Here is a 21,045-nt window from a genome sequence, read left to right as displayed (position 1 = left end):
AACTGTGCTTCCAGACTGCACAGACAGGAAGCCTGGTATTCTCAGAAGCAATGTGGTATGAGAAGAACAGCTCAAGAAATTGTTCAGGCCCTTGTGTAACTCCTAGGGTTTTCAGGGTGTGTGTGTGTATATATATACATATATGTATACACAAAGAGGCTTCTCAGTACTATCAGTGTTTCTCTGACCCAGATAGCTTGGAACATCTCTCAGGATACATTTGCAGTTTGTAAAAATGATCTAAATCCATTCTTTCACCTCCAGGCTCAGCAGAGTTCAGATGGAATTAACAAGGTTTGTTAATGGCAGGTCTTTGAGAATAGGATGGCCAGCTCCCCTGGTCAGCCTGCGCTCATTCTGCAGTTCCCTGATGACTTTCTGCAGCAGGTGACAGTGACTTCATTTTTATTATGAGCTACAGAGAGGCCATTCAGAGTAAAGGCCTTGCTTTTAATGTGCTTTTCTTATTTCCTCCCTTATTACACGAGATAGTGGTTTTAAGAACTGATGACGATGAGAACTGTGTGTGATGAACTGGAGCAGAGCTGCAGGGTACGAGAGGGCAGGGCTCTGAGCCACTCACCCTAAGAACAGCCCTTAAAGCCCTGGGGAAGACTTACTTTGTTTAACACTTTATTCTTCATACTGTTGACAGATGGAAATAACATTAGCTTTTTATTAGTGAGGAGAAATGAATCACTTGGTGTTAGCATAAAAACAGGTTTAATACAATCAGAAGTGGCCCCCAACATAATGGTCTGAAGAAGGCTAGGTGTCACACAGCAGGTCTGTCTTGCTGCAGTTTTCCTAAGCCATTTCAGTGCCTGTAATGCTGATCCTTTACCACCCAAGTCAGGTGAAGCTAAGAAGAGTTATTAGCTACTTCTGATAGCTACACAGGACCATGTGGATGGGGCATTAGTAACCCTGAACAAAAATGAGATGAGGATAAAACTGTAAGGGCATTATGCCCTAGCTTATAGGAAAAAAATAATTATTTCAGCTGTATTATCAAAATACATCCAAGAAAATATGTACAAGAGCATGTCTGTAATCAAGAAGGCGGCAGTGAATTGCTACATGTTTAATAATGCAAAAGTTTTTGTAAGATGTGTTATGTCGAAAACTTCCAGGTCAGTTTAAGCTGCCATTCTTGCTTCGATTGGGATTGTGGTCAGCGCTCATGTGAAGAGCACTTCTCACCTCTTTTGTTTTGCCTGAGAAATAACTGCCCTCTCCTGTTGTTGAGGCATGTGCAGGTTCACAGAGCCCTGGGATTGGCTCCTTGTTACACTTCACCCACCGATCCCTGCAGAAGCACTAGCTGCAGAGAGGTAGATTGCATGAGGAAAACTAGAGGTTAATGCATCTTCAATGCTTAGTGGAGATTTATCTACATCTAACCACTCATTCTGCAACATCCAAAGGCAGTCTGGGAAAGGGAAGAGAGCAGGACCCCCAAGGCAGAGGTCTGCTGTGGGAAGGGAGGCAGTTCCCACTTCAAGGGCTCATTTTAAGAGGTACTGCGAAAACAAGGTTCAGGCATGTGAGTGACTTCTGGAAATATCCTACATGGCTGCAAGTAGTATTTAAAAAACAACCCAAGTCACCTCACAGTCCCCTTCAGGGGTGCTGGGGGCAGGGGATGGGGCCTCTGCACCCTGTAGAGGTGGAGATAAGGCTTTCAGGGCCCCCATGGTGAGTGTTGGTTTTGAGTCACTCTAGCACTGTCCTTTCAGCGAGGGAGTCAGTGATGTTCATACTCTCATACTTCAGAAAGCACAGAGAGGAGAGCCAAAGCTGAAGGCATCCATGCAGAATCATGCACTCTGCAGAGAGAGAAGGATAAAGATCCTAAAGGTGCACCCCAGGGCAATGGCACCAGCTAACAGAACTGATAGTTGTTGCCTTTGAGAAGGGGCTGCCCACTCTCCTCTTGTTCACAGGACTCCTCACAGCAGCCAGAGGTATCACAGCCACTGTCTTCCTCAGCAGTTGAAGGGAGGTTTGTGTAGTCCTTGAAAACAGGAAGGAAAAAAAAAGAGGCATGTTTCAGACTGCTCTCATTTGCACTTGTGTTGCTGCCCATGGAGGTTGCTGCTAAGTAACTGTATTTCTTCATCCAGCCTGCTTTTGTTACCTTTCACCATCTGGATACCTCTCTCCACTTTTACAGATAACTGATGGAAGCAGCTCAGTTAAGTTAGGGAATGGCACCAGGAAAGCTGGCCAGAAGCTATGCTGATATAGGAAGAAAGGAGGGGAGAAGATGTGCTTTCTCCTCCCCAAAGGTTCTTACCTGTTCCTTTTGCAAATCCAGTTCTTTCTGAATAAAGCAGCAGATCTGGTCAAACGTAGGTCTCTGTGTGGGCTCCAGGCTCCAGCACGCCTGCATGATGCCATACCTGCAAAGCCAAAGAGGGACTGAGCTGTGCTGTACTTCTGCAAAGCTGCTGGGGAGTCTGCACCCTTAGTTCTTTGCGGCAGCACAGCAGAGTGATTCACTTTGTATTGGTGCACGCAGTCCTGAGCAGCCCCCTCCTCTTTTCTCATCTATGATACTCCTGGTTCAGGTAAGCACGCTGTCCCCAGGGAAATGAGAGCACAGGAACAGGTAGAGCAAACATCTTGTGTCCCCACATCTATCTGCAAGGGGCTTTATGCTTGGTACTCCAGCTTAAACTCATTCCTTTCCTGTAAGTTCCTCAGGCTTGTCTTCTCACACTCATAGAGTTCCTTTAGCTGAAAGGAGAAAACCAAGACTGCCATCTTTAGGAACATACAGATAGCATGAGCTCTCCCACCTTCCTGACTGGAAGCAGTGGATACTGGGCAGAGCATCATAGTCGACTGCTCTGGTTCCTGCTTTCCTGTGTGGGCATGGAAAAACCCTAAACCTCACGTGCCTAATACAGAGCTTCCCTGGGAGCAGCCCACAGACCTATTCCTGACATATACCTACACCATCTTCACCACCCACTCCATACAAAGCAGCTCCAGTCCCCCTTCCACCTGTTGCACACCTCAGTGCACCACTCACATTTCCAAGGGAGCAAAGTCAGGCCTGGCCATCTGATAGCCCCGCTTCACCATGCTGTAGAACTTGCTGTTCACCGCCATGCCAGGATAGGGACTTTTACCTGTGACAGGAACACTCAGATCAGAGGCAGTTTGGAGCCAATGCCACTCAGAACTCTGAGTTAAAGTAAATCTTCCAGGACCCAATACTGCTAATGGTCCCTCGGGAAATACTGTGTTTTATAGCCCTGATATAGACTAGATTTTTCCAACCTCCCTCCTTTCTTACAAACTTTTCTGCAGACATTAAAGTTGATAAGCCATGGAAAACAAGAGAGGATTGCAAGCTTTCTTCTTCCTTACCAAGGGAGAAGATCTCCCAGAGAAGAATGCCGTAAGACCACACATCACTCTGCACTGTATAAATACAGTCAAAGATGCTCTCTGGGGCCATCCACTTCACGGGCAGGCGGGCCTGGAAGAGGAGAGAACTTGCAGCCTGGGACAAGCAGGCAGCTTATGCTGCACCCTGCCCATGCTCTGGCTGCACCTCACCCTTGTACCTTCTCCAGTCCCCACTCCAATTACTTACATTGCCTTTTACAACGTAGTTTGAGTCATTCATGATGTCACGGGCCAGGCCAAAGTCACAGATCTTGGCTACCCGTCCATCTGACACGAGCACATTCCTGGCTGCTAAGTCACGGTGGATACACTGGGGAGAAGAGAGCGTAACTGAGACCCCACTGATGTCCCTACAGCCTCAGAATGTCACCATAGCAAATCCAACAGGAGCAAGGAGAACAGGTGCTGCTTGAAAAGCTCTTGGAAAAGGCACTGTCATGCATAGGGAGTATAGGCTCTCTCCTTTCAACTGCTCCAATTGCAGTGCTAAAACATTGTGGCATTATCAGTTGTATTAGTGATGAGCCTTCAACTTCCCCGTGGGAGCAAAGTTTAGGAGCAGGGGCTGCTCACAGTGTCCCATGGGAAGCCATTATACAATTGCCCTCTGCCACTGAGGCAGCTCAACAGCCACTTTCAGTTCCTTATCCCTGGGGCAGCAGGAAGCTGCCAGCACGAGAAAGCTCTGCATCAAGATTCCTGACCTCATGAAAAAGCTGGGCAGAAAATACTGAGGCAGACTAGCATGATGCACAGCCCTGGGTGCCCCTATAACTCTGTCCTGCTGCAATGGCCTGTCTGAACCCCAAGCTCCATAGCAAACACTGGGCAATGAAGCCCAGCACGTGTGAACCCAGAAGGTGGAAAGAGGCCCATTTCTAGAAGCACAGTTCAGTTTGATCATCTCATCTGAAAACCTCCCAAGCCTTGAACAGACAGGACAGCTGGCTGCTGCTGGTGGACTGGTGCTACCTACTAGGGTGCAGAGGTCCTCTTAGGCACTCACATTCTTTGATGCGAGGAATGCCATGCCCTGTGCCACCTGGCTGGAGAACTGAAGCAGGTCAGAGAGGTTAAGGGGCCGGAGGTCCTCTCTGCTTTCATCTTCCTCTGAGCTTTTCCCTGAAATTCAAACAGAAGCTTTAGGGTTGCTGTAAAGATGGTAAGCAGTGCAAGCCGTGTTGTATCCCCTCGTTCCCTAGAACTAAGCCAGACCAGGTGGTCACTGAAGAAATGATGTAAATACAAAGAGGAATCTTTAACTCACCCCTGGATTGCGCAGAATCTGATGATGCTGAAGATGATGATGATGATGATATGGGCCTCATTTCAACATAAGTTTCCAAACCCTGGCTCGCAAAGCCACTGTCACTGAGTCAGAGAGCAACAAAGAGAAGCAGGCTGTCAGCAGCCTTCTTGGGAAGCCTTCTTGAGTGCCTTCTGCCCTCCTCCATGTCCACTGAGTGCAGAAACCACATCCATGTCTACTTCTGCACCCATCTGCAAGTCTCTGATCCTTGGCAACAATCTCTCCCCAGCACACCCTTCATTGCTCAGCCCTGTGGCCACCACAGTCCTGCTCTCACCTGCGGATGTATTTCTTCTCCAGGTCAATGTTTTTGTAATCAGCAGTGCTGTCCAAAGAGGTGTCCAGAGCTGAGTCCTGGATAATTATGTATTCAGCCTTCTTCCGCAGGAAATTCAGCAGATCTCCATAGCGACAGTACTCAGTGATGACAAGAATTGGACCTGGGAGAAAGGCACAAGGAGGTTGTTAAGAAGTGACTTCAGTGTGACCTATCAAAGGAAACCAGTCCCTGGAAATTGCTGGGGTAGGGAAGAAGAAGGAGCAGCAGAACCCACTCAGCACATAGCCAGCCCACAGATCCTTGCAAACTCATAGGATCAGAAAGAAAACCACCTGAATCATCAAATCTCTCCAATAACAGCCTTAGAGAAGCAGGCCACGAGAGGATTCTGCTGGGGGAAGCAGGTTTATTGGTTCCTACCTCCATAGGTACACGCTCCCAGCAGGTTAACAATGTTCTCATGGTGTCCCAAATGGCTCATGATCTTCAGCTCAGACATGAGAGCCTCCTGCTCATCCGTGTCTGCTGTTGCTGCGAGATGAGGATAATATGAAGGAGTCAGGAAAGGACAACGAAGAGATGATGGGGATGACAAGGGGATAGACAGATGGAACAAGAGGAGACAAGCAGAGAGGAATCTACTGCCTCTGGCTGTGCCTCTGGCCACATGTCCACAAATAATTGCACCAGCACAAGTCCAGCACCTAGCACTTATGGCAGGAACATCTTAACACCTAGTCTGATGGACACACACTACTTTCAGCCCAAAGGAACTTGGGGATTTCAACCTTTGCAGGTCAGCCCAGGCTTACATTTCAGCATCTTCACAGCCACTTTGAGGACTGAATCTTCTTTTCCCAGTCCAAAAGCAGTGGCTTCTACCACTTTTCCAAAAGCTCCAGCTCCAAGAGTCTTTCCTGCAGGGGGAAAGAAAAAAAAAAAAAGTACTGAAAAGATGCTTTCTAAAAAGACATTGAGCAATTGTCCTGCACACAGGGTGGGGATTCCTGCTGAGCTCAGACAAGATGGCAAATGAGTAACTCTTAGCCAGAAAGTGGTGAGCATCTATGGGGAGCTCTGCTGTGGGCAAAGACGTTATGAAAGAGGCCAAGACCAAACGTGCTCACAAGGCATACATGTTTAGGGATGACCCCAGATGCTTGAGGAGGAACATGATCCTCTCAATCTTCTTTACAACAAAAGAGGGCTGGAGGGAGGTTGCACTCCAGTGTTTAGCACCCTGTGTAGAAGAGGGCAGCAAAGCCTGGCTGAGGATGTTGCTGCCATGTCCGGATTCAGCTTTGGATGCTGCCTATTTGCTCTGATTTTGTTCTTTGGAGTATTTTAGCTCTGTGGCAAGCTTCATGCCACCAGGAAAGCAGCAGGGAAGGTTTCTTACCAAACTGGAGGTTATTCCTGGGAAACTCCCATTTCTCATTGTATGGCAGCTGAGTGGGATCGATAAAGATGTAGTTATTCCCTTCACAGGCCTCAATGATCTTCCACCGCACCTGGTACTTAGGTTTCTGCAGGGAAGAGACTCCAGTTAGTCATTGCTGCTTGAGCCCTGAGTTACCCTCCTCAGCAAGTGCTCTGATTCTCACCCTGCAGTCACTCTGAGAAGACTTGGGTTTAACTCCACCAAGTATATCGTGCTTTGAACGAGATGTTCAGTTTGGACAGTCTGGTCCAAACAAAGCCCCTCCCAGTCCTCACCCATGACAGAGGGAAGCCTTCTTGTCCCTGTCACTGTAGCTATGACTTGGCACAGCAAAGCTGGCACCATGTCCCACTGGAGTGTGGCTAAGCAGTGCCCAGATGGTGCCAGAGGGAGTTGTCCACACTGTGCCTCCTTCCTCAGTACTCTGGGCAGCTGAGCGCAGCAGAACAGTGGAGCTGGCCCAGCCTTGCTTCCCTTCCAGGAAAAAATTAAAAAAGGAGAAACCAAACTAAGAATTTCTTCTTTTTTCTACAAATCTTATGGCAGAAGTAACCAGATGAGGATAGAGTGAAACAGTGCCAGCCCCTGCTGGAAGCAGCTTGTGCTGAATGTTGTCATGGATGTTGTGAGGTCTGGGGACCCAACTGGAGGCAAAAAAACAGCGAGGAGCTCAGCACTGAAAAAAAAACTGTGAGCAGCCTTTGCTCACACAAGGAGATGCGTGCCTGAATGGCAACAGTGGTCTCAATGCAGGCAAAGCCAAGTGCGGGTGGAGTGACCACAGCCACAGTGAACCATGATGTGCACCCAGCTACTGGGAGGCGGGCGCTGAAGCACTTCTTTCTCCTCACCACTTCCAGCAGATAACTGCAGAGAGGGGTGCACCCTAAGTGTGAGCATTGTTGCTTTCTGCTCCATAATTCATCTAGCACTGCAACAAACAGCCATGGCTCAAGAAGCCTGTATTATTTACACACATGTTCTGTTTCTCTCGGGCTTGCAAGGCCTTCCTAAGAGCTGTTCTTCAGGGCTGCACACCCCAAAGACAGCTCTGCCTGAGAAACTGGGGCTGCCTGTTTGTGAGAGGTTCTGCTGGATCTTGTGACAATCAGCACTAGAACTCTGCAAAATCTGCAGCCTTGGTGGGCTGTCAAAGGCAAAGTGCCAAATGGAGAACTGAAAACCAGGAGATTTGCACCCACCCATGAAGCAGAAGTGGCAATTGATTGGTGCAGTTATGAGAAGAAATTCAACGCCGAAGATAAATCTCACAGAGAAAACAGGCAAGTTCTTGTATAAAAATAGTGAGCTAGCCTTCCTGGAGACAAACATCTTCTGATACCAACCTGCTTCCTCATTAAGGCAGCTTTTTTGTAAAGCAGGATGGAGAAACATTTAGATGCAGATTGCAAACCACTTTTTTTTTTTTCTAGTTAATTAAGTCTTTATACTGAGAGTGAGCAGAGCAAAACCAGCTGCAACTGAAGCACAGAATAAGCACCACTGTCTGGCACAAGGCACTGTCTGTACTGATCTCTGGGCTATGAGTCTGAGGAACCATGTGGGAGAGGTGCTAACACACATTTTGGTTTTGGTATATGGGCTTTGCCTTTGGCTGCTACTGAGGCAGTGTGGCCTCTGAGGCTGGACAGGCCTTGCAGCCCTTGCTGTGCAACAGGGAGGCTGACCTGGTTGTACTTGTAGAGGAGGAAGAGGAGCAGCAGGAGCAGCAAAACCGATGTGCACATGCAGGTGGTGAGAATGGGACTGAAGATCTGGTTTGGGGGAGCCATGACACTCTCTGGAGGAGAAATAAATGGGGGTAAGTAAATACTCCTCTTTCAACCCCTGGGTATTTTGCCTAGCTGTCCATTCAGGCTTCCCCTGTATACAGTGCAACCCAGCAGTGGCCTTAAAGAAACTTAAAAGAGCTGCTGCACTCCAATTTTCACAGCACCAGGTGCAGAGCAGGAGCTGGTCAGGCTGTATGTAGACAGACCAAGAACAGCAAGAACAAACCCAGCAAAAGATGCAGCTTCTGAGGCTGAGCATCAACCAGCTGGCTGTGCTGAGCACTGTACCTAGGTCCTGCAGTTACAAGGGGCTTATTGCACAGCTCAGCCTTTGACATCAGGCTCTCCCCAGCCAGCAGTTCCCACATGGCTTGTAGAAGTAGCAAGCACCAAAGCCTCCCAGATTCTGTGGTGATAGAGGGCCTATGGAATCTATTTCACCTTTTTTGAAGGACCATGGGAAGTCCATATAGACAGACAGGCACCAAAAGCCAAATTCCCCCCGTTCCACCAAGCTGCAAGTTGGTATCTTACTGAAGACTGAGTGAAGAATGTCAGAGGTGCTCCCCTTGCTGTTAACAGCCACACAGCAGAAGGTGAAATTGGTCCCTAGATCCTGGAACGGGAAGGTGCTCTCCACCTCCACCTCTTGGAAGGGCAGTGTATTCACCACACGGGGACTGGAGTCATTCAGAAGCAGCTCATAATCCTCATATCTGTAGGGATGCAAAGTAGTACAGAATGAATGTTTCTCTGCAGTGCAGTTGCTCACAGTGAGTTGGTGCTTGTATCGGGCAAGAGAGGAGACACTGGGAATTATGCTAAATGGCCTGTAGGAAAGCCCACACTGTGCTGCTCAGCAAGCACTAACATCACAAGTGCACTCTTCAGAGTTAGAGGTGCCCAGTCCTAGGTAGTTCTCACCTGTCAGAGTGAGTGGGGCACTGGTACCACTCAATGCGTGGGGCAGGGTAGCCGGTGGCTGTGCAGAGCAGCTCACTGGAGTCACTAGCTGATACCCTGACATTGCAAATCCTTGGAGGAGCTGTTGGGGAAAGCAGAGAAGGATCAAGAGCTATGACCAGAGGAAGAGTGCATTCCTGGTGACCTGATTTATTCTCCATCTATGGAACAACAGAACTTCAGGAACCCCTGTGTTATACAGAGAATAGAGCTGGGTCCCAGGAGCAGCACATCTGCATCCTGTGGGCACTGGGCTGGAAGTGCCCTTGTCCACAAGCCCTGCACCCTGCCTGTTGGGCAGCAGCCCCTGGGCAAGCAGCCTTTAGGATGGAGCAGTGCTAAGCACTTACCTTTCACAGATACACTGAAAGTAAGTGATGAGTTGGCCTCACTGTTGAGAGCATAAAATGTATAGAGACCTCTCTCTTCTTCCTCCAGATGATCCAGGAAGAGCGTGTTGTTATACCTGCTCCCACAGAGAGAATAAACACCATGAAGAAAGCTGTGCTGACGAAACTCAGGCATTCATACAGCCTTTGCTCAGCGAGATGAAGCTGTTTCCTGTGCCCTGGACTGGATGAACACTTTCCAGCTTAGTGCTGTAACCCTTGCTTCTCTGGGGAAGCAGGAAGCGGCTGATGCTACTGGGCAGCTGGAAGGGTCTTTGCTGAAGGAGAGACACTGTGCCACCAAGTGCAGTATTACTGAAAGGCTGTGGCTGGGTGGATTCTCAGGAAAGAGTTTAACATCTAAATCATTGTGCTGGAAGAGCCAGGAGACACTGATCTTCCTGCATCTGAGGGAATGAGTTATCCCAAGAAAATGAAAAGGGAATTGCCCAAACTCCACAGTTTGGCTGCAGGCTTAGAAAGAGCATGACTATGTCCTCCTGTGCATGGGGTCATATCCTCATAACAATGTCTGTCTTCTCCTGACATGGGACATATAGTACCTCTTGGTATATATATTCTACAGTCCGTGGAGCATGGAACAGGTCTGAGGAGCACTAAGGGAATCCATCTGTTTGTGTTGTGTCCCCATCCCTCCTAATTCTTCTTGTGGAAGAGTGCCAACTTGAAAAAGACTGCAAAACTTACTAGTGACTTCTACAAAGTATTTAAAGAGAAAACTGCCAAGTTAGTCAGGGGTGGTGTCCTCCTTGATCTATCAGCCCTTCTTGCTGTGGTTTGCTAGTAATGTTGGAAATAGAAGTCAGAAAGGCAAAACAGTTCCCCTCTTTAAAATCAGACTTCTTTATCAGCCAGCGGCATGGGATCTACAAGTCTTAGACTGAAAACATTTTTTGAAACAGGCCACGGCCAGCACAGAAGAGAGAGAACACATACCAGTTGTTTTTAGGGACCATTTCGCTTTTGAGTTTGTTGCTCCCAGGGTTCTTCAGTGAATTCATGTGCTCCCAGTGCCAGTGGAGAAGTTTTGGATATGCTTCAATATGGACCTGGAGTTGCAAACTGTCTCCTTCAGCAACTTCTTGGTTCATGGCTTGCACTGGGGTCAGGATCACATACCCTCTTTCTGCAGGATGGAGAGCATGACCATCAGCAGGCATGTCCACAGAGACCTGAAACAAGCTTACACCAGCTTTGTAAACAGACCGTTAGTGGAAAGAACAGCCTCAGCTGTGAGACTGCAGGAGGGAACGAGGCATTACACAGACTGCATGCCTCGTGTTGACAGAGAAATACTTTTAAGAAGTTGTTTCCTTGTCATGATGGCTTGAGCTCTACCTGTGTAAGAGGTTTTATATGCTATCCTAACAAATAATGAGGCTAAAACTATATCTTGTGATCTATATAAAGACAAGCTCCCTTAGCTGAACTCTTGGCTTCTCACCCAGAAATCTTTCAGAACAAGCCCCTTTTCTGAGCTATGCACTGAGTGTGCAGTGGGTTTGGGTCACCAGCAAACCTAAGCCTACAAGGTGCAGAGAAATTTCCCTGCTTTGGGGCAGAAGCAAGAAATACTCAAGGGTAGGCATGCTTCAGCCCACGCTTTTCTGGTCTGCTGGGAAAGTACCTACCCACCACCCGCAGCATTGTGGAGGCATTCTTGAATCCTGCTGAATTGTTAGCTACGCAAGTGTATTTCCCACTGTCTTCCATGGTCACTGCTGGAATTGACAGGGTGTCATTGATGATGTAGTTCCCATCACTTATGTCAGGCTTTCCATTACTCTTAACCTGTCAGGGAGGAAACACCAGTCATTTGTTTGGAAGCTCAGAGAATGGAACTGAATTATATTTATAATAAAGGTACTTGCTACCCTCTGTTCTGTGCAACTGTACCCCACCACTGAAAGTCTTCTAGATGGAAGCCAAGAGGCATATTAAAGTATTCCAGGCAGTTAGGGTCACACCTATTGTTGGCCTTCTGGCTGCCAGTTGTCCTTACATGTTGAGTTTTAAACATATCATATAGATATTATATATGTATATATATTTTTTTCCCCCAACTCCTTCCTGAATGCAGAGGACATAAGGACTGCTAGCAAATCTTCTCTAAGCCTTCAGCAGTTAAGAATCACTACAACAGATTTTGAAATGTTGAGGTGCATTCCCTTTCTTCACCCATATTTCTTCTCTGGGAAGCTGTTTGTTCTGAACTTTCACTTTTTGCTTCATAAGCCTTGGCAGAGAAGGGTGGAGAGATGTCACCTTAATTGGTACCTTGGCTCCTGCTCAGTGAGCTTTGGTGAAGCAATGTATTTTTCAGCTCCACAGCAATATCCTGAGAATGGGCAGCTGTTTCTTAACACTGTATCACCCGAAGAAGGGATTTTTGGATTTGTATGGCTTGTTTGAATAGTTACTTTGGGCAAGCAGATCAAGGCTTTTCTGCAGAAAAGTCTCGAGTCTAGGCATTCTTGTCACCCTATGCCTCCTCATTTCTAGAAAAGTCCCAGAACCCCTTGAAGCTGCAAAAAACTTTAACTTACACTGTTTGTTGCTGTTACCCATTTGATGTCATACTTATGGGAAGGAGCAGTTACTACACAAGTGACTTCAAAAGATTCACCCACAATTCGCACGTGGTCTGCAGGGTCCACCATTACCTGCACGGGCTTCTCTTGTCCTACACAAAGACAAACAGAAAAAGATGCACCACCAGCTGGCTCACTGGCACCATGCACTTTGGAACTTCTCTAAGGCCTGGACACCTCCTCCTTTCCATCCTCTACAGTCCCTTTACCCATGCCCTTCTCCTGTCCTTGAGATTCTCCCACTTTTTGTACCCATCTACAGGAAGCAATACGAGTCAGGAAGAGCGCAGCAGCCATCACTGTGGTTTACAGGTAAGGAATCCTTCTGCCAGTTTCATCCTGACCATCAGGGCCCAAAGTCTTTTAGAACATCAGAGACAAACTCTGATTGTACCTATCATATGCTGAACATATGTACACAGTACCTATGATAAGCTGAATACTGCAGATCCCACAGAGACACATCTAAAGGAGACAAGTTTCCAAAAGCCAGTGGAATTTTACCTCCTCTAAATACCTCCTAACAACTGCAGGTTCAGAAAGTCTTTCCAGCTGCTGGCTAAGAACTTGTCCTTAATGATCCGTGACCAACTTAGCTACTGCTGTCCCCCTGTGGACAGCAACAATCCCAATCCTTTACCTTCAACCACAATCAGTCTTATTCTTGATGACTTCTCTATTTTTCCATTTACCACTGTTTGGCACTGGTATTGGCCCTTCTGCTCGTGTTCCACATGATAAAGCGTTATTCCCTTCTCAGCACTGAAAGAGTAGTTGGCTCCAGGTGAGAGCTTAGAGCCATCATTCCTTATCAGAGCCACGCTGGATCCATACTCGGGAGCAGTGATGAAGCAGGGGAACTCAGCATTTCCACCTTTGGTCACAGAGATCCGGAAATATGGGACGTACCACACATTACTGGGATCTGTGGAGGAGATGAAGTAAACCAGAGAACAGGATCAGAAAAGCAGGCACTGAGCTGAGAGAGATGTTCCAGCAAAGGCGAGTATCCAGCTCTGCTGCCCAGTGGGAGTTCAGTGTTGGGGCAACCTGGCTTAGTGCCTGCCTGACTCAGCCTCTAAAAACTCACATGACAAGCCCAGCTCCACTAAGGCATTTGAGGAGAGCAGAGCAAGCAACCCACAGCTGTATATGCAGGCAAGAGAAACTGACAAGTATGCTTAGCCCTAATTCAACTTTTCATAACAGTGTTATTTTTATTTGTTAGACCTCCAGCTTCCCTATCCAGGACAGAATCTCTGTACAAAGGAAGGGGTGAACACAAATGGCAGAGACACCATGGCATACTGGAGCTTTGGCTCACATTGTGAGGACGATTCCTGTGATCCCTCCTCATTGAGGGTAGTAGCCACAAAACAGTTCCCCGAGTTCCAAATCTCACTGTGCATTACAACACCAAACAGGCTTTCATCACTGCTTTTTAAGGGAAGCCAAGGTAAAAGGAGGAAGAGGTCCAGGTCATCCACACGTGTACACGAGATACAGATGCTACCGCTTCAGCCACAGGCCACATAATATGTGGGTTTATATAGTTATGGGTGAGCAACTGCTCCCACTAGGAGCCTGCACTGCTCTCCAAGCTCTAACACAACCATGGATTATAGAGAGGAACTGTCTAAAGGCTGTGCTCCCTGAAAAGAGGCCGTTCTGCCAGCATGCACGGGAGGAATGAAGAATGGTTACCTCGCACGTACAGATGCACAGATGCAACACCCTTGTCGCTGCTGTTGACATAAGCACACCTATAGGTGCCTGTGTCTCTGTGAGTGGTCCTAGGAATACTGAGTACGCTGCTTGTATGGTTGGCAAACTTTTCAGGGTACCATTTAACTTCTGACTCTCCTGAGCAGTGCAGGAGGACTGGATCACCCACGTTGACAACCAGAGCAGAGATATCAGGGCTGATCACAGGGGATGCTGAGCCTGCAAAGGAAAGAGAAAGAGTGAGGATGAAAAAAAATGATCCTTTTTAGGATGCTCTGCTGGAGTTCACAGTGTTGAGGCTAGGCTTGGGATGCAGACTGGCATTTTGGCAGACTGGATCATTCTGCATCCTACCAGAGCATGGGCCTGTACTCTAAGGAATGGACTTCAGGGAAAGGAAGAAAACCTCACAACTGAACATTCAGAGTATTGAAAGGGGAATAGCAACCATCTGGAGCAGATTACGCCAAATGCTGGCCTAGAAATTGTTCCTGTTGGGTTCTGTCTGTTTTTTGTAGCTGCTTTCCTTTTGTGGCAGAGCTAGAGCTATGATATGAACACGATTAGCCCATAACATCAGTTGGTAAAGTTAAGCTCTGTGGCTGGGGCTGTCTGTTGCATTGGTGCTACAATGAGCTGGAACAGGCTTGGAAAGCTGCAGAGCAGGAGTCAGCACACACATTGTTTTGGTTGCTTGGCAGTAGATTTTGAAGTACACCTACTTATGACTTATCATGAAGTCAAACAATGCATTTTCTTTCCAGTTACCATCAAAACACCATATACTGAGTCAGCATTATAATTCAATTTGGTGGTGGGAAACTGAGGGACAGGAAAGCCAACTCCTCACGCAGGCCTGTGGCTGCACTCAAGCACAGTGCATGCCAGGCTGTGCTGACACTGGCATTGCAACCAATGCCATCACTGATGCTATCACTGCCTTGAAGATGGCTTCTCCACTGGCCAAACAAAGGGGAACCAGGGTCCCACTGCAGCCACTTGTGGCACAGGGAAATATTCCCCCCCCCCCCCCACCCCCATTTTGCCACATCAGCGAGTTCTTTGAATCACCTCCTATATTTAGGGTGGGGGAAGTGAGAAATGAATCAGTGCCACTGAGCTGGGGAAGAAGCAGTACAGCCACCCCCACAGCAGCCCTTCGGGGAGGACAGGAAACACATTGCAAATGGCTATCTGTGCTCAGGGGGCTGCTCACCCCCCTCCGGCCCCTTTCCAGGGCTATTCTCCCACTTCTGCTTTCCTTTGCAGTTGCTAACCCATCCTCACATCTTAAAGGGATATACACCAGGGTTCAAATAATAGCAAGTGCAAAGAGAGCTGCCCAGTTTATCAGTTTGCTGCTCTTGGTAGAGGAGGCACTGCAGGCCCTTCACTGTCCAAACTTGTAGGAAGAGAGCAAGGGATGGCTGCTTACAGACACAACCACTCTCTGATGCTGTCTTGGACACCCTCCCTGTAACACAGCTAGAAATGTACACATCTATCATCACACACCCATGCTTACAGCTTTTCCTTGGTGATGAAGATGATGTCCAAGGCATGAATGCGTGTCCTGTCAACTGAGCTCAGGACTTCAGTGCCAGAGCCCATCCACCAGAACTCAAAGAGCATCACTTAAGCTGTCTTGAGCTGATGCTTTCCTCCACACAAGGAAGGGTCGGTCGCATGGGGCTCAGCCCTGGAGAGTTTTGCTGCTGTGTGATGATGGAGCAGTGGCCCAGAGGAAACCCAAACAAATCCTGTATCAAATTTGCTGGCCCAGCAGGAATAAACAGAAGACATGGAATATGGAATATTTGACTACTTTTTTCCCTCTCTTTTTTTTTGTGCAATGCTTTTATCTTTCTATGGAAACAGGAAAAGTCTCATTTATCTCCAAAGTGGAAAAATAAAACATCCCAGAATCCTTCACAAAGCCACATTTTCCACTTACCTAAAGTACAGCATTCCTCCCTCTTTGCTAAGCTTTGTTTTCCACCAGGCTTGATACATTCCTGCTGCTTTTACTGTCACTGGACACTTGTGTCTCTCCTATTTGCATCCCAGCCTTCAGCACAGTGTGGTGGTGGAGCCAATCTCTGCAGCTCAGAGTTGCCTTCAGACTGGCTCAGGGAAAGACCACACTGTAACTGGTCCCTGGAGAGACCACAGCAGGAGGGCAGCATGGAGAGTTGGTCATGCAGCGTCCTTGCTGTCATTACACTGTGCAGTGAATGGCACAAACAACCACACAAGTGGAGTGAGAATGGATGGGACAACGATGTTCAGTGCAGGACACTGCCAGGTGAAGGCCACCAGAGCATCTGCTCCTTTGTGTGCGATGGAGAACAAGTCACATCAATGTGTCCTTTCCCAGAATGGGGAAGCAAGGCTACTGGGGGAAGGCTTGCTCCCTGCTGACCGCTGTGCAATCTTGCACGAAGCCCAAGGATGTCTCTACTGCTCCTCAGCAGCTTCCGCAGCACTGTCAGTAACTGCTGGCCAAAGGTTTTACCACAGGTTGTGTAACCATGACCTCCAGTTACAGCTGTGGGCTCCATCCTCGCCTCTCCTACCCTACCCAAAACATCGCATTGCTCTGCTGAGGCTTTGGAAAGGATGAGGAAGGTGGAGTGAAGGACCTAGAGGCTGAGGAATCCCACCACAGAGACCTGTTATCAGGACCTGCTTTTGAGAGTCTGAGGACCTGGGAAGGGCCCTATGCTAGGCCAGAGCTCCCCTTGCTCTCCCCTCTGTGATAGGAAAGAGGAGGATAGAGCTTCACCTCTGAGGACACCTCCCCTGGGGTTAATTAGAGTATCTGGACAGGGGGATGCTCAACACACCTCTCTGCCCAGGGCTTCTTCGGAGGTTTAGATTTATCCACAGCAAGAAAGCAAAAGAAACCACAGGAAGATCTCTACATGGCCAAGAAGACAGATATAAGCTGCTCAGCTTTCACCTTCTCCCTCTACTTGACCTAAAACTGGAATTTAAGCCCATGACCTATCCCCAGCAAGAACCCTGATCACAGTTGTTGCACCACATCAGCCTTGGACATACTCGGAAGATACACTTGTGATTCAAAAGGCAGGAGAAGGAAGTCGGGCTCCAGCTTGAAAGCTATTGTTTTGAACAGTCATTGCATGCTGTAGATGGCCAAAAGCCATTGCATTCTGACAGATGTGTCTAACACCCTAGCACGGCAGGCAGTGCCTGATGAGAGTGTCACAGCTGGTGACCTGCTATGCCCAGTACCTCAAGGAACCTTTGGAGACATGCTGACGGATATTATGATCTTTCACCAACGTACATCAGAAGTACTCAGTCCCTATTACCTAAAAGCAAAATAAAAATCAAACAAGCAAAAAACCCACATGTAATAAATTAACTGCCTCTACATCCGGAACTGAAAGAGAAAGAGTCTGAAGGAAGAAACACTCAAGTAATGTGGGCCAGACTCCCTGAACCAGATTTGTGACATAAGTCTGCAGCCTTCAAAAACCATCTTCCAGAGCAGCAGACCAAGAAAAAACTTGCACAGCCTGAGTTGATCACAACCTGATGTGAAACACCATGCAGTTAACAGCTAGAGGGATACAAGGGCTTTCCAGGGCTGAAAACATGAACTCACAGAGGGATACGCTGCTTGTCTGTTCTCATCTGAAATACTTTCTCCCCAGGCCACTGCCCACTTTCCCACCTGAATCTCACAGTGAGGGGAACAAACTCAAGAGAAAAACAAAGGAAGAGCCACAGTTTTGTGTGTTTGGCTGCAAACCTCAGAACAGGTTTAGTGAGTCTTTCTTGAGGTTGATGGGTTATCGCCTCTTGGCCATCTCTGTAGCCTCAAAAACCAGTCACATCCACCTTCCCTTTCTGGTTGTCTGTTTCCATAACACCCAGCTCTACAGCCCTTTTACATGGGCCAGCACACCAGAGAACAGCAACTCCAGACATCTTTAATTCAGCACAGCGTTCAACAGAAGGTGCCCATGTAGCTGACATTCCTGACTCTCCCACCTGCACACCAAGCACAGGCTCTCATCCAGTTTGGACAGAGGGGTATTTCAGAGTTCCCTCAGAGCACATTTTCTGCTCAGCCTCGTCTTCCTCCTAATCCTCTCCAAGACTCAAAACAGGGCAAGTTTTCCTTTCTCCATCTCTCCACTGCCAGTGCTCTTCTTCCTGCACTTACACCTCTCCATACCACTTAGCCATACCTTGGCAGTGCCGCAGGGAGCCAAGAGCAAGCTGTCAACACTGCTGGACTCCAGCGTCACAGACTAGCAGCACGCTCTTTCTCTCTCACTGTCTTCTCTCTGGCGCAGCAGCCAGCTTTAAAAGGCCTTGCTGTGAAGCAGATGCGTTTCCTTGCCTGCTCTCTGTCACACTGATGCTCCTTGAGCCTGCATGCAGAGCTACAGCTTCCAGAGGCTGGGACCTCCCCGCCCTAACATAGGCTTTTGGTAGAAGCAACCAGGAGCTAAGCAGCTATTAGCCCAAACCCTTTCCTCAGCCCACCTGCAGCCATCATCCCACCTCAGCCATGGAGCACTCACAAGAAGCCCTCACCGCATCCCAAAGCTGCCCCAGAAAGACATGGCGGCCCCAAAGGGCTATGGGATGCTGTTGGACCTACCGTGCCAGACTGCAGGTGTGGTCAGCAGCAGCAGCAGCAGGCCAGGACCCACATCCCCAGGACCCATGGTGTCCCCACGCAGAGCAAGGATGCGTCTGAGGAATCCGTGTGAGCAGCGGCGCCTCTCCTCACAGCACCATCCCCAGCACTCCGTCAGCAGGAGCTTCTCCTTTCTGAGTTGACCACAAGTGAAGAAATTCCTTTTTTTGTGTGTGTGCGTCTGTGTGTTTGTTTTTGAAATGGGAGGGGAAGAAAAAAAAAAAAAGAAAAAAAAAAGCAGAAAATCATTTGCAACATCACCAGTGACGAACCTGCTCAGCCAAAGTGGCATAGCTCAGTGCCCACCACCACGGCGCCATCACCTGCTCCAGGCCCTGCCTTGCAGAGGAAGCCTAGCCCTAAACCAGCGCACAGAAGTTAGGGACAACCCTTGCTGTGGCCATCCAGACCCCCAGGGACTGTTGTGGTTTGACCTCTTGGCTGGCATGCAGAAGACTCCATTTTACTTCAGCAGGACAAGCATTACCTCAGGCCTGGCAGCTCTTGGAGCTCTGTGCTCATAGAGGAAAATGGCAGACACCCCACAGAGAGGATTCAGGGTAGGAGCAGCTCCCAGGTCCTGCAAAAGATGACAAATTAATTTGTTTCAAGGAAAATTGCAACCCTCACTGCAGAGATTCCTGTAGCAAGCCCTACATCAGGGATGTGCTGGGGCAGGGTCACACGCACTGCCCTCCCCAGCAGGGAGAAGCATCGAGGTCCCAGCCCATAGCCCCTTCCCCTCACTTCAGGTTGACCAGCCCCCTGCTTACCCCTCTCCTGGCACCTCCACACCCAGCCCCAAATCAGGAATGCAGCTCTTCTATCACCAAAAGACAAACAGGGATCCTTCCTCACCTAGCACCTTCCATAGTTGCTCCTGGGGAGGCTTTTTGAAGTTGTTGTCTAATTAAAGGTCTGACAGACAGCTGGGTCCAGTAATTAGGCGCTTCATTAACTCTTTCCTGGGCTGCCCACACGAATAACAAATGAGGGTAGGATTGAAACAGAAAAAGCTCTTCTAGGGGCAGTTAGGGCAGCAGAACGTTTGTAGGTCAAGGGAGATGGCCTGCAGCGCTCCTTGCTCTGCTCTAGCGCTGAATCATCTCTTGCTGCACTGCAAGTTTGCAGCTGTTTGTGGCAGCGTTGGGCTGGGAAGTGATGGCCGCCACCTGACAGCATGAGGTAGCACAGCACAGGAAGGTCCTCGCGTCTCCAAAATCAGAGAACAGGCTCAGGGGTCGCTGCGGTCAGAAAGGTGCCAGGAGGACAAACTGTTAGGGCCAAGAGATGAGAGCATGGCTGTGCTGAAAGTGACTAAGAGTCATGGGAGCGTAGAGAAAGCTTTGGGTTTTGGCTAGAGAGATGGCTGGAGAGCACGAGGGAGCCCAGAGAGAAGAAACAGCAATGCTTGGCCAGGGAAGGTTTCCTCTCAGCGGTTTTTCCTGGCAGATCGTGGAGAAAGAGAACATGAAGTGTCCAGAAAGAGCGCCGTGCTGTGCTGGGGGGCTCCTGCCCAGACCTGGGGGCCTGCTGAGCTGCAGGAGACATCTGCCTGAATATTCTTTCCTCCTTTTGAACCAAAAGGGGCTTTTAAAAGGATGTTTGTTTCTCTCCTTCTTCTTCTTCTTTTTTTTTTTTCCAGGAACAAATGCCAGCTCATAGAGAACTGACTCACTAGTGTGAATAAGTAGTAAACCAGACAGGTTTAATATAGAGAAGGGAAACAACCTCTTATCCTCCCTTCTTCTCTTTGAGGAGGCTTCTTGAGGAGCCCTGCCTGGCAGAGACTGGGCAGCGGGAGCTGGCTGGGTTCTGCCCCCTCCCTGCTCCCCCGCAAGCCTGTGCTGCAGCCTCTCTGCAGACAAGGTGATTTTTTTCCCCTGCTGATTCAGCCTCTGGAGGAAAATGCCCAGTCTGAGTGTCAGTGCTGAGCTGTGCCAGGTGACTCAGATCAAATCTGGAGATCATTGACCTGAGCTGGTCGGGAGTCTGCAGTCCTCTGGCAAACTGAGCAGGGTTGGGAGCCTGGGACAAGCTATGCTGGAAAGGGGAACTTGGCTGGGAGTTGGTCTATTAAAGTACATGCAAAAATCACCTGCACCATGGTGTCCCCCACCAAGCACTGTTCAGTCTGGCACCTCCTGCATCCCTCCTTGATCTGAGCGCAGTGCCAGCAATGGGAAATGGTGAGCTGGTGCTGGTGGCTGCTGTGTGAACCTCAGGGAATGCATGTGGGAGCTGCTCCTGGTGGTCTTCCCTCTGCTTGCCTCCCACCATTACAACACGACCCACTGGCTGGAACACTGGTAGATCCTGCCCTGTTTGCAACCCCTTTTCCTTACCACGTCTTTGGGCTTGGCTGTTGCCTTGCTTCTCTCTGCCTGGCTTCCAGCTTGGCTTTTGCTGAGCACTAGGGTCATGCACAA

General features: G+C 48.7%; 1 protein-coding gene across 1 annotated transcript; it reads right to left on the bottom strand.

Annotated features, from left to right (window-relative positions):
• Positions 1 to 648: 648 nt before the first annotated feature.
• CSF1R (colony stimulating factor 1 receptor) lies at positions 649 to 18,795 on the bottom strand. The gene is made up of 21 exons (XM_042826584.1): positions 18,578 to 18,795; positions 13,915 to 14,154; positions 12,851 to 13,135; positions 12,166 to 12,302; positions 11,251 to 11,410; positions 10,556 to 10,745; positions 9,560 to 9,675; positions 9,171 to 9,291; positions 8,781 to 8,962; positions 8,142 to 8,254; positions 6,412 to 6,538; positions 5,825 to 5,929; positions 5,433 to 5,543; positions 5,010 to 5,172; positions 4,691 to 4,794; positions 4,430 to 4,545; positions 3,611 to 3,733; positions 3,382 to 3,493; positions 3,041 to 3,140; positions 2,300 to 2,405; positions 649 to 2,017 (listed from the first exon to the last, which is right to left on the bottom strand). The coding sequence occupies exons 1-21, from the start codon at positions 18,642 to 18,644 to the stop codon at positions 1,886 to 1,888; spliced, it is 2,910 nt and encodes a 969-aa protein (XP_042682518.1). The 5' UTR covers positions 18,645 to 18,795; the 3' UTR covers positions 649 to 1,885.
• Between the last annotated feature and the right edge of the window lie 2,250 nt (positions 18,796 to 21,045).

The sequence above is a fragment of the Centrocercus urophasianus genome, unplaced genomic scaffold (genome assembly GCF_019232065.1).
Source record: "Centrocercus urophasianus isolate 14NV4802_14NV808 unplaced genomic scaffold, USGS_Curo_1.0 seq_26, whole genome shotgun sequence".
Classification (NCBI taxonomy): domain Eukaryota; kingdom Metazoa; phylum Chordata; class Aves; order Galliformes; family Phasianidae; genus Centrocercus; species Centrocercus urophasianus.
This window is presented reverse-complemented; position numbering and strand designations above follow the sequence as displayed.